The 13,640-nt window shown below is 42.9% G+C and overlaps 1 protein-coding gene across 1 annotated transcript in view; it reads right to left on the bottom strand.

Annotated features, from left to right (window-relative positions):
* The window catches only part of NFX1 (nuclear transcription factor, X-box binding 1), a 185,617-nt gene that overhangs the window by 21,549 nt on the left and 150,428 nt on the right, over positions 1-13,640 (bottom strand). Inside the window, exons 20-21 of the mRNA XM_030551651.1 lie at positions 13,274-13,372; positions 8,022-8,088 (exon numbers count right to left, since the gene is read on the bottom strand). Of these exons, the coding sequence (XP_030407511.1) occupies positions 8,022-8,088; positions 13,274-13,372 (166 nt within the window). The remainder of the gene's footprint in view (positions 1-8,021; positions 8,089-13,273; positions 13,373-13,640) is intronic.

Here is a 13,640-nt window from a genome sequence, read left to right on the forward strand (position 1 = left end):
ATTCCTGATTACTCTAGTGCAGCCCCTGCTCTGGTCAGTCAGGGAACAGAAAACTACTCATCCAGTGACCAGTATATTTGCCCTCTACCAGACTCCTGTACCCCACTGGTCTGGGTCTGTCACATAAGGGAATCGGACGGTCCCCCCATCTCCTCAGCCACTATGGTGTCGTCTGGTGCAGATCCGCCAACCTGTGACCTGCTGACTTGTCTCGTGGGAGGCTGGAGGAGACCGACAGAGCTCGGGCCTCCACCTGGACTGGCACCGATGGGTACAGTGCCCACTGGCACCAGTGTCCCTTGCCACTGGTTCGGCTGAACATGGGACAGCAATACTTGTCCCAGTGGAATGGCGCATGCCGAGGGTGGGTGGGCGTGCCTCGAGGCCGAGGTCTCTGAGGAATGCTCAGTGTTACGGGATCGGTAGGAGCGGCATCTGTGTTGTCGTCTCCCTTGGGATCGGGATCTTGACGACGATGAATGGTACCCATGCGACGAACTGCTTCGGTATGTGTGGCGCTGATGCCCTGCTCGGCACCAAGACCACGAGGTACCCCAAGGGGATCCTCTTGTGCGGCACCCAGACGAGCGGGAGCTGGAATGGGAACAACGACACCTGTCATGTTGAGAACAACTCTGGTACCCATGTGTGGAAGGATAGCGAACTTGGTGCCCCTCTCTATGCCTCCACTCGCTAAGCAGGTGGTGTGGAGGGTCCCCGCAACTCCCGTCCCGGCAACAGCCCGGACAGTCTGATGGGTGTTGACAGAGGCCAGAAGCTGACAGAAGAACGGCTGCTACGCGCCGAGTGGTGCGGGGAGGGGTCTTTGGAGTGGGAACTGTGGCTGTTTGGAGACATCTGGTGGGCACCCTGTGGGGGCTTACCCCGTGACCTAGGGCCCATGTCTGACTGAGTACTTGGGACGGCCAGGGACATAATGTCCATTGCAGACTGCATCGCCTCTGGCGTCAATGGCAACCATACTGGTGGGGATGCCTGGGTCAATGGCACTGGGCTGCTCCGCTGTACATGAGTCAGAGCCTTAGAGTCTGGGGGGGATCGAGGGCTGCTCAGTGCGGGACCAGCCTCTCCCTTGTCCTTATCACGGCATCGTTGTGAGGACGCGCTCTTCCCTCGCTTTTTGGCAGGAGAGCGGCGCTGACTGGTCAATGGAGCCTTGCTATATACCAATGATGCGGCGGCTGGTGCTGAATCCGATCTGCGCACCGGCATCGGGGTCAACACCGACTCCATCAGGAGAGCTCGAAGCCTGAAGTCCCTCTCCTTCTTGGTCCTTGGCTTGAACGACCGACAGATCTTGCAATGGTCGCTAATATGAGACTCACCCAGGCAGTGAAGGCACTCTGCATGAGGATTGCTTCTGGGCATAGAACACCGACAGGAGTCACATGACTTGAAGCCTGGGGCATGCCTCAAGCCCGCACTAATTACTGAAGAACAAACTACAACGGTACCACTAAGGTCGAGAAGAAAAGGCTGCAGCAGAGCTGGAGCACAAAAGTTCCGACTACCTTCACTGGTGGCAAGAAGGAACTGAGGGTGGGGGAAGCCTGCAGCTCCCCTTATAGTGTGATATAAAGGTGCTACTCCAGGGGTCGCCGTGGTGCTCCCCCAGTATGGGTACTGCTAAGGAAAAACTTCCAGCACCGGTGCATGTGGCGAGCACGCACACCTACTGTGGAATACACAGGAGAAATCACTTGAAGAAGTTGTTTCCTTTTGAGAAAGTGAATGGCTTGACATATAAGGCTCAGAAAAGCGAGGTGAGTTTCTGTCCATACGCAAAGGGCTTCTGTAAGGAGATGCCAATGCCTCTTTGTCTGTTTACACACACCATTGCTGAACAATTGCCGCAATGGATTAGGACATGGTGGTGGGCTGACAGAGGCTCCCAGACAAGCAGAGTCAGATAGATTAGCTGTAGCTAAGGATAAGATTATGGCACAGAAATTACGGATTCCGTGATTTACAGACACCTCTGTGACATTTTCTGCTTCAGCCCCAGGGCGGCAGAGCCAGAGCTGTCAGCTGGTGGGGACAGCTCTCAGCATACACAGACAGCAGGTGACCCCCCACAGCTCTTAGCTGCTGGCCCCAGAGCTGAAAGCCACTGCAGGAGGCAGGGACCACCGAGCTGTGAGCCTCCATGGGTGATGCAGAACCTTGGAGCTGTGAGCCACTGCGGGTGGTGGGGGAACCCTGGGAGCTCCAAGCTCCTGCCCCGCAGCAGAGTTTGGGCTCTCATCACCCCCTCAGGCTTCAGCCAGCCCGTCAGCCTCCCCGCCCCTGAATTTTCTTCAGTAAAAGTCACAAGCTTCTGTGAATTTTTGTTTATTGCCTGCAAACTGTTGGTTATTTTTAGTAAAAAATTTTATTTTATTTTTAATAAAAATAACCATGACAAAAATTTCAACCTTACCTATAGCTCAAGCACATTGGTGCTACAGTTCCTCAACAACCGAAGGGGGGTTGGAAGAGGAAAGGTCCTTTTTACTGATCCTTTGTCCAGGTGAGATGAAGCAAAAACTATAAATAAAATGTATTAATGGGTAGAACAGATAACACCAGGATCTGGACAAATAGGAATATAAAGGTATGTATCCTTCTGAGCAAAAGAAACCACCTTGTGCAGGGCCTGAAGGATGGACCTGAGGGTTTCCACATGAAGCCTCTTTCCAGACTCTGAGATTGAGAAGGCACAAATATAGAATTCTTCCATGAAGTATCAGGAATAAAATCCCCATGCCAGCTAAGAAGGAAAAACTACAAAAACACCCTTCTTTGGCCAGCATTATATTGGCTACAGTAAGAGCCAAATCAGTTTAGACTTTGAGTCCTCCACAGCTTCTCAGTCTTATATGTCTACAACCCACTTCACAAAGACTGTATGGGTGCCATCAAAAACAGTAACATACAAATAGGAAGTGCTCTAGGTGGTAATCAAACAAGATGCTAGACCTTCATAATTAGATCTTAAGGAAATTGGATAAAAGCTGAAAACCGCTTCAGGTCTACCTGAAGTGTCCTGGAAATGAGAACTGCATGGATGGCAGCATGGAAGGCAATGCTGGGAAGGGGAGGGAAACACACATTCTCTGCTACCTATGCAGTCCAAGGCCAGGGCCACAAAATCTCTGGACAGATTGGAGGGACAGGACAGAATGAAGTAATTTAAGCATCCACCATGGGGATGGGGAAAATGCAACTGGTATCTGTAGGGTATCACAAGGCACTCCCACGCTATCAGGTAGGAGTTGACAAATGCTCTTTCATTGGATCACATTCCTTCGACACAATGTTTAGCATAGTAGAGTGGAGAGGCAAAGATCCTTTGGTTTTAAAAGGAAGAGGGATTCTCAATAATTTCTAACAGCTGAGGCTTTGTAACTTTGCACCTGTCCTCTGGGTAGGTTCTCTTTGCTGTGAGAATGCTTAAGCATGTGTGTACCCTGGGCTGATTATTTTGATAAACGAGCTCTAAATCCTCCTCCAACTGTAAATCTCAATGTTGGGCTCATCCTCCAATAAGGCACTGGCCCCAAAATGGGGGTGAGGAAGGTTGAATGCTAAACAGAGCCCAGGACTGTAGAAACTCCCCCAGCTGCACATGGAAAACCCCACAGAGACTAGGTATTATTGGGGTGGAAAACAAGGCCAGAAGGCCATGTAGAGGTTTCAAAGGGCCCAAGGGCAGAGGGGAGGGACAGAGGGTGTAACAGGAGGGGTAAAGGAAGTTTCATGTTACCAGTACATAAACACATCTTGTATTTCTCCTCAGGACTTTCTGGAGGAAGAGCCTGAATGAAGTTTAACCAGAAAGGCTTCAACGCCCTTTAAGAATAACTCATGTGGAGAAATGCCACAGTTACTTTGAAACTGTTTTGCTGTCAGAAGGGCCAACAGTCACATTAGAATCCTTACTAATACCTGCTGGCTCTGATTTAGTGGTCATATATGACACATTCAACTTTGGTGGAAATATCTACAACTTTTTCCACTAAAAATGAAAGTATTCTTTTTAAAGTTAAAAACTACACTTACTAATCCGGAAAATGAGATTCATATTCTTATAGAGCCCACCAAAGGCTGGCACTACCCCATAAAGAACAGTTACTCATACTTTTCATAACTGTTCATTGGAGGTGTGTTGCATATGTCCATTACACTAGGTGTGCATGTGTCCTGTGCACTGATGCTGAAGAGTTTTCCCTAGTGGTGCTCATAGGGATGGCCATGCCAGCACCCCGTGCTCCTCCTGCTCCAAGCTGAGGATATAAAGGATATAAAGCTGCCTCGCCCACTCTTCTGTTCCTTCGCACTGGAACATTATATGAAAGACTCTGATGCCTTGGGTAAGAGGGTGGGGAGATTGTGTCATGAACAAACGCAACACATCTCAAAGGAGATGGGTTACAAAAAGTTGAGTATCCACTTTTTCGTCAAGTGACTGCATATGTACATTATACTTGGTGACTGTGAAGAGGATTCCAATGTATGAGGGACTAGAAGTCTCATCAGAAGACAGAGTGAAGAGCTGCTTTCCCTACACTAGCATCTTCCTTTGATGTAACTGCATAATATCTAACAAAAGTGTGGGACTGTGAACCATGTTGCTACCCTGCAAATGTCCACAATTTGGACATTACTAACAAATGCTGTGATGCTGAGTGAGCTCTGGTTGAACACACAGACAACTGTTTCTGAGGGTTAATATCCTCAGCGTTGTAACACATGACGATGCAGCTGGTGATCCACTTATACAGTTGTGCCATTACAGGATTGTCCTTCATTCGTTCTGCATAGGAAACAAAACAGTTGGGAGGAGACCTGTAAGTGTTTTGTTCTATCTGCATAAAAGGCCAGGGCTCAAACATCCAGAGTGTATACCTTTTGTTTGTCCTTATCAATGTGCTTGTCCTTGAAGAAAACAGTGTGCATAACTAGAGCATGCAGCAGTCCTACTCTAGTCACAGACCCGATGGCTACTAAACAGGCCATCTTTGCTGAAGAGTGTAATCACAAGCAGGAAGCTAACAGTTTGACAGAGGATCGATAAGAGCTGATAACACTAAATTCAAATCCCATTATGGGACTGGGTCTCTCACAGGTGGGAACTGTCTAGCTAGGCCTTTTAAGAATCTGCCAATGAATGAATGAATGAGAGAAAACAGAAACACAAGGGTAAGAAACCTGAGATTGTGGCCAAGTGCACCTTCACAGAGCTGACCATCAAACCAGACTAGATGTAAGAAATAGTCCAAGGTATTTTGAATTGTGGCCTATGTACAGGGCACATCATAGCTAGTTCCCAGATAGAGACTTCCACTTGCTCAAGTAAGTAACCCTTGTGGAGATTTTCCGACTATTAAGTGGTACATCCTGGACTGCTTCCGACAGTGTGTCTTCTCTGGGTCAAGCACTGAGAAACCAGGACCTGAGGTTCAGGAGCAACACCCTGCCAGGATCTTGTGATATCAGGTTCCTGAGCAGCAGCAGGAGAGGCTCATTTGCTGATCGCATATGTGAAGGTCCAAATACCATGACTCTTTGGCCTAGTCTAGTGCAATAAGTATCACTTCGCCTCTGTCTTACTTCAGCTTGGTGATGATCTGAAGGTCATAAAGCAGGTTCTTCTCCTAAGGAAAAAGTAACATGTAGGAGATGGACCCTGGGTTTGCAACCATATGACTTTCCATCAGGAGAAACTGAAAACGGGATGAGAGTCAACACTGCTTCCTTGTTGCCAACAAGGCTAACGGCATATTGGGCTGCATTAGTAGAAGCATTGCCAGCAGATCGAGAGAAGTTATTATTCCCATCTGTTTGACACTGGTGAGGCCATATCTGGAGTACTGCGTCCAGTTTTGGGCCCCCCACTACAGAAAGGATGTGGACAAATTGGAGAGAGTCCAGTGGAGGGCAACGAAAATGATTAGGGGACTGGAGCACATGACTTATGAGGAGAGGCTGAGGGAACTGGGCTTATTTAGTCTGCAGAAGAGAAGAGTGAGGGGGGATTTGATAGCAAATACTTCAAATACTTGAAGGAGGGTTCCAAAGAGGATGGAGCTAGGCTGTTTGGCGTGATGAAAAAACAAGCCGGAATGGTCTCAAGTTGCAAAGGGGGAGAACTAGATTGGATATTAGGAAAAAATATTTCACTAGGAGGGTGGTGAAGCATTAGAATGGGTTACTTGGGAGGTTGTGGAATCTCCATCCTTAGAGGTTTTTAAGACCCAGTATGACAAAGCCCTGGCTGGGATGATTTAGTTGGGGTTCGTCCTGCTTTGAGCAGGAGGTCGGACTAGATGACCTCTTGAGGTCTCTTCCAACCATAATCTTCTATGATTCCAAGGCCAGAAGGGACCATTGTAATCATCTAGTCTGATCTTCTTTATAACACAGGCCATAGAACCTCCCCAAAATGATCTCTAGCTTTTAGAAAATAATTCCTAGCTTTCAGAAACACATCCAGTCTTGATTTAAAAATTATCAGTGATGGGGAATCCATCACAAAGCTTGGTAAATTGTTCCAATGGTTACTCACTCTCACTGTTAAGAATTCACGCCTTAGGGCATATCTACACTTACCTCTGCAGCAATCGATCCAGCAGGGTCGATTTATCACAACTAATGAAGACATGATGAATTGGCCGCTGAGCGCTCTCCCGTCGACTCCGGTGCTCCACCGGAGCGAGAGGCGCAGGTGGAGTCAATGGGGGAGCGTCAGCAGTCGACTTATCACAGTGAAGACACCATGGTAAGTAGATCTAAGTATGTCGACTTAGAAGTAGATCTAAATTATGAAGTTGCATAACTTAGATCGAACCCCTTCCCCCTCCCCCTCAGTGTAGATCAGGCCATATTTTTAGTCTGAATTTGTCTAGCTCCAACCATTTTATCATGTTATATCTTTCTCTGATAGACTGAAGAGCCCATTATTAAATATTTGTTCCTCGGGCGCAATCGCTCAGAGAATTTCAGTAACAGCAGATAGGGCATTTTCAGAGAGACTGAACTAAAGATACTCGTTTGTCTCCGCTACACTATTCATCTTCTTTTGGTATACAAACAATAAACATCCTGTTAAATAATATTATTTTCCAAATGTCAAGTAAAGATGAGAAAAATATCATCAAAATGTTTCAGAATTCAGAAAAAAGGCTTTACATACTGAAACAAATAAACTATTAGATTACTTTCATTAAATTTAGCATTAGGAAATAACATACAGTTCAATATTGCAAATAAGCAACATGAAATATATTTGAATTTTGATAAAAAATTGCTGAAAGCAAAATTCAGTTGTAACCACGAAAAACAAAGTTAAAGAGTCTAATACTCATATTTATTGAAATGAAGATATACAATTATTATTACCTGATTATTTCTCTCTCTCCCTCTCACAAAAATTATATTAAAAATCATGGATTTTTAAATCCAGAAGCAATCATTATGATAATGTAGTCCAGGGGTCTTCAACCCGGTGCTCGCAGGTGCCATGGCGCCCGTGGGGGCATCTAAATGCGCCTGCATCCTGGCTGGTGATCAAGCATCTGCTGAAATGCCGCCAAAATTTGGGGGCATTTCGGCAGATACTTGACCGCTGCCACGGTCCTTCGTCTAGCACGTGCCAGATGAAAAGATTGGGGACCACTGATGTAGTCTGGCCTCCTGCATAACACAAGCCAAAGAATCTCACCCAGTGATCCCTGCATCAAGCTCATAACTTCTAGTTGCACTACAGTATCTTTAAAAAACATATCCAATCTTTATTTAAAAGACTTCAAATGATTGAGAATCCACCACATACCTTGGTAATTTATTCCATAGGTTAATTACCCTCACTGTTAAAAATCTGCACTTTATTTCTAGCTTGAATGTGTCTAAAATTCAATGGTTGGAAGTTGAAGCAATGGTGTCATTAACATCGACTCCAATAAACGCACTATTTCTTTGAAATGAACATGCTGTATAAAGCAAATTCTTTGGCCACCAACCTTATTTACAGCTTCCACGAGTGTTCTCATTTCCTTCTCAATATCACTGACAAACTTTAAATCTTTCCTGAAATAATAAAGAATTATAATTCACCTAGTATACAAGGTAAGAGATAAATGCAGCATTTACCTACCACATATGTACATTGACAAATGCAATACCACTGAATAAATTAGGAGGGAGAGGGTTAGAGTGAGCAGCCAATCAGCACAGGGCAGAGAATATTCAGCCAGAACTGTAGGAAGTTCTCTGTGTTCAGAGGTATCTGATTTGGTTGCTTCTGCTCTTACAGGCTGAAATGGATGGATGGCTCTTCTCTTCAGAGGGGCACCACTTGAGTCCTATTCCCCCATAGAGGGAGGGAGGGAGGGCAGGAGGGAGGAAGGGAGAGAGAGAGAGAGAGAGAGAGAGAGGAGAGTGTGGTGTGGTGTGCTTCCCTTGCACAGTTCTGGGTCCAGGTGACATAATACTGGATGTATTCTGGCTCTCTTTAGACACACTCCACACTGCCTGAGAAACCAGAGAGAGGCCTGCTGAAGGATGTCTCCTTATTTTAGGCTGTCGGTGTCTCTCCTTCCCTCTGACAGGAAGAGGAGCTAAAGTGAATACTGCTCCAGAGAGATCTATTATGAGGGACCCAGTTTTCTAGCACAAGATACAAAAATCTCTGAGTGTAGAGGAATCAGTGCAAACTTATGGCTTGTTCTTTTTGGATTTATCGTGCACTCTATGAGCATAGGTGGGGTAACAAGCGATTCAGTTTTTTTTTCCTGCTCTCATGCTACCTGGGACTCTTTGTGCTCAGGAAAGTAGAGGCTGAGGTAAACCCTGCCTATAACGAGGCTGCATCCTATCTTTGTCCATCAAGCTGAACTCTGTGAAACAGAGCAGGGACTGAAGCCACTGGGTTTTCAGCCAAAGAGAAAGGATGGATCTGCTTCTGCTAAAAAAGGACAACCTTTGGGCAGTACAGCAGTGACGAGGCATATGCACAAGTGGTCAAAATTAAGTTCTCACAACCATCCCTAATTTGGCACTTATTTTTTCAGTGTTTTACTTGAAATCTTAATTGTTTGAATATTATTTTAAAATCTGTATACACACACATTGACTATCCATCACATTTACCAAAATATTAAATTATATTCTTTCCCTTCTTGAAAAAAAAAATCTAAATGGCATGGTTCAAATAATGTTACTTAAGTGAAATACAATATATGAATTTAAAAGTTATATTAGACCTCCACTCCTTGGGTCATGCCTTACTTATGTGATTGAGTGTGGAATGTTTCAGAGCTCAAAATTCAAGCTATTAAACTACTTTAATAGCAGCTGATGTGTACTTGCATACTAATGAGGCATAAGAGAAGTTATCTGCCTCAGTCATCCCTTTGTTATGCAAAACAAGACAGACAAATTACATCCCCAAATCTGAGGGAAAGGTGAATAAGTGGATGGGAATCCTAGAACTGTATCCTGTGAAGTCTCAAGTGCTCTCCCAGTGAGAGTCAAGGGCATCTTGCAGGCTTGAGCTCTGTAACCAATATATCTTCTAAGAACAAGAATTGTAATAAGTCATTTTCTTTTTTCCAAGGAAACTCCAGGGTGTCTGTGGAATTATTATTTTAAGTAGGAAGACCAGCAATGGTGCTTACAAATCTCAAATAGCGTAACATCAAATAGCAAGTAATAGTCAGACACGAAACTACAAAAATGTTCTCTCCACCCAACATTATGTACATAAAAGGCTAGAGAATGGGAATATTCATAATATAAGAAGGGGTTTGGGACACTAAAATACCACTGATAGGCCAAACTTGGATTCTTGATATGACAAGCTATAGTTCCTTAAAAGCATAACAGAAAACAATGCAAGTTCCATGCTAATCTCACAAAAAGGAATTGATATGCGGGGTCCAGTTGGCAGAGTAAGTACTTCTTGATCTGCAAAAGGTATACCTAGTATTCAAGGGGAGATTCAATAAAGCAGATCAGTTATTTGGTATTTGGTTTGAGGGTTTAAAACTGGGAATACAAATGAAATGAATACAAAAGGAGATTATAGGAGACAGGAGGGAATTAGGGAGGCAGTGGGGGATTGATTTTTTTTTAATGAAAATATACAAGCAGATGTTTGCATCATATGCACATATACAGTTATGAAAACAATACACTCAATAATAGGACATTTGCCATAAAGGCTTTATACAATCAGATAACCTCTTCATAGAGAATCCTTGGGCATTAAAAGTTTGATCCAAAGCTCACTCAAGTGCATGGAAAGACTTCCACTCATCTCAACAGGTCAGGGAAAAAAGTTAGTTGGTCTGATGATTTCAGTGATCTCTCTTCCCCCCACATATTTACATTTTGGATATGTCAAATTACTACCAGTTTTTTATATCTTTGAATGTTAAAGGATTGAACTAATGTAATAAGAAAAAAAAGCGCTCTTGGAACTAAAAAACCCACACACATTATATCACTTCAAGAACTAATTTTCAGAAATGGCACATTGTGGGCATGCGAGGTAATTCACAAAATTAAAGACAAAATAGGCAAGGAAACAAGGGCAGCACTAACCTATCTATCCTAATAACTTAATAGTTAGGCTGCTGAAGAGAATTGCACCCAGAGGAGCAAGATTATACATTTTATTCACATGTACATCATTTATATTTAATGTCTACAAAAAAAATCACCATTTAAAATCAGAGAAGGTTAAATTCAATAAATCAGGATCTCAACAAGAATGTGCATCTTTGCTTCTGAAAGAGATATTTTATCTTTTATTTAAAAAAAGTGGAAAAAGTCACAATAGGACTGACTTGGCCTACCTCCAAGACCAACATATTTAAAGGTCTACATGTTATTGGCTACTGTCTTGGAACTATGGGACAAGACTGAAAATCATTTAAACAGTATTATGTCAGGGGGAACTTGATGAATGTTGGAAACTTGTTTGAATTTTGTTTAAGAACTGAACTTTTGCTATATTTCAGATTGTGTCAAAACTGCTCAAAGTTACTTTAATTTTGCCTTACGACTGTTTGGGGGAAAGAGCTACTGGAAAACTCAGAGGATGGCTGTTTTCTCTCTTTCTTACTTACACTTTAAGTGTAAGGAATCACAGGGAATGATGTTTTTGAGATTTTACCAATATACCATAACCAGTCCTAGATTTGATTTTGTTTGATCAGACACTGGCATCTGCCATGTGAGGGTGCACCTTGTCCAACAATGGTTCTGGACACCCAATCCAGCTTTTCCAAACTGACCTCAAATAGATCAAGAGATCTTGCCTATACAAAGAGAGGTCCACAGGTCCATCTGGGAACTCTCAACAATCATATTCACCTTCCTCTGAACCAAAAAGACAATTTAGTCTTTTTTCCTTTTCCCTTCTCCTATCTTCTGTCCGTTTGGTAGGGGGAATTGTCTTGAAAAACAATTTTGTAAGTAAGATGAGGACGTTTTAGTTGCAACTTATTATTTCAAATGGAGATTAAGAAACAAAGCTGCTTTTGTAAACTTACATTTTTTTCTGCATGCTTAGGTTAATTAACTGCTGAAAAACTTCATTAATTCATCAGTGTTAACAATGAAAAGCTAAACAGATTTTCACACTTTGTTAATATGTAAGTTTTCTATACACACAGTCCAAAATTTTTAAAAAGAGGGGCCTAAATTTAGGCTCCTAATCCCATATTTGAGGTATCTAAGAGAGATTTTCAAAAGCATTTATGTGATTTATGAACGCAAGTCCAAATGTTCTGAAAAGGTGCAAACCCTGATGAATGGCTGTAGCCTAGTTGAAGCATTCTTGTGAAAGTTCAATATATTGGAAGGAATATTGCTTGGAAATATGGCAGGTGCTATTGCTTATCAGTTTTGTGCCTCTTTTGTATTGTTCTCACAATAAGGGTGTTAATGAGGCCATGGACGTGTCTTTTTTAGCACAGATGAGCATTTTAACTATGAAAGTTTTTAGCAGAAAAAATTCTTATGTAACATCTGGAATTCTATGAACAATTAGAAAATTAAAGAAACATGTATAAAACAATTTAAGACTATGAAATGGGTAAAACGAACTACTAATGTAAATGTTTGATTTTTTAAAAGTAAATTAAAATGTAAAAAAATCATTTAAAAAAGTTTTTCGTATAATATCACTTGAATCCACATAGTCATTGAAATAGGGCAATGTTAAAGTTCTGTGTGGGTGTAGTGTAGGAGATATTACCTTAACTCTAATTCCTGGTTTTCAGAAGTTTAGCAACCCTTTACATGCTGGAAGGGTACAAGGCAGTGCTAGGTAACCTTAAACTGCATTCACAAAGTTTTTTGCAAGTGATTTCCCCATTTTTTAAAAAAATAGTGATAGTGAGAGACACAATCAAGGGGCAGCTGCGGGGAAAGGAAGGGTGGCACAGAATGGGGCACCCTGGGAACACCTCTGCTCCACTCAGCTATTAGCTCTGCTCTCTTCCTGGCCCCTCCATGCTCCTACTAGGAATGGAACAGTAGAGAGGCTATGAGGAGTGAACTAGAGGCAAGAAGGGGAAGGAGATCTGGAGCTCCACAGTTCCTACTCAAATCTCGATCTAGAATCTGGGGCTCTTTTTGGAGAGAAGCAGCACATTCATCTCAGATGAATCAGAACACTCCATCTGGATTAATTCAGCTTGAAACAATAGCTCTGAGAGGTGAGAACTGCCCCATTTATCTTGATTTAGTTGAGATTGGTCCTGCTTTGAGCAGGGGGTTGGACTAGATGACCTCCTAATCTTCTCTGCTTCTATGATTTCAGTGATTGATCTCACTCCTCCCCCACTCTCAGCACTGTGGCTGTGGCAGGTAGTGAGGGATGCCCAGTTTAAGTTCCCTGCCCCAGTAACAGCAAAGGCACTTGTGGCATGTATGGAGCATGTCCACTGTCAGCTCCCACCCCATAGCGGTGACCTCAAAGGGAGGCAAGCTAACTTATTCATGTGCTTTTGATAATTCTACGAGGTGCCTGTTTGCATATCTGAATCATGGATTTTAAAGCACTTTCAAGCATTGTCTCTTAAGTTTGAGCAAAGCTCTCATGTTAACTGTGGTATGACAAGGGTCACCCCATAACAAATTACCAGGGTTAACTTAATAAATATACATAGTCATGTTAGACTATTTAATAAAACCTTAAGACACAGTGACAGCTATGGGGTGCAAAAGTAACAATGTTGTAACCATGTATTCCAACATATACCTTGCATCTTCTTTTAAATTATCACTGTACTTTGATCCTGAAGAACGGATATTAAAAGGGTCAGAATTATCACGGATATGGAGAGCTTCAGCAAAGCGCCTGCAATTTAGAAAACAAAATTTTTAATTTAAAGATGGCTTTTCAACGACAAACTGATCCACTACAGAGAGGGACCAGTGCTACAGATAAACAGCTTTTTGCAGAAAACTCCCTGGCTGATATACAGTAACTCTTCACTTAACGTTGTAGTTATGTTCCTGAAAAATGCAACTTTCAGCAAAACAATGTTAAGCGAATCCAATTTCCCCATAAGAATTAATGTAAATGAGGGGGTTAGGTTCCAGAGAAATTTTTTTCACCAGACAAA

This window comes from Gopherus evgoodei, chromosome 2 (assembly GCF_007399415.2).
Source record: "Gopherus evgoodei ecotype Sinaloan lineage chromosome 2, rGopEvg1_v1.p, whole genome shotgun sequence".
Taxonomy (NCBI): domain Eukaryota; kingdom Metazoa; phylum Chordata; order Testudines; family Testudinidae; genus Gopherus; species Gopherus evgoodei.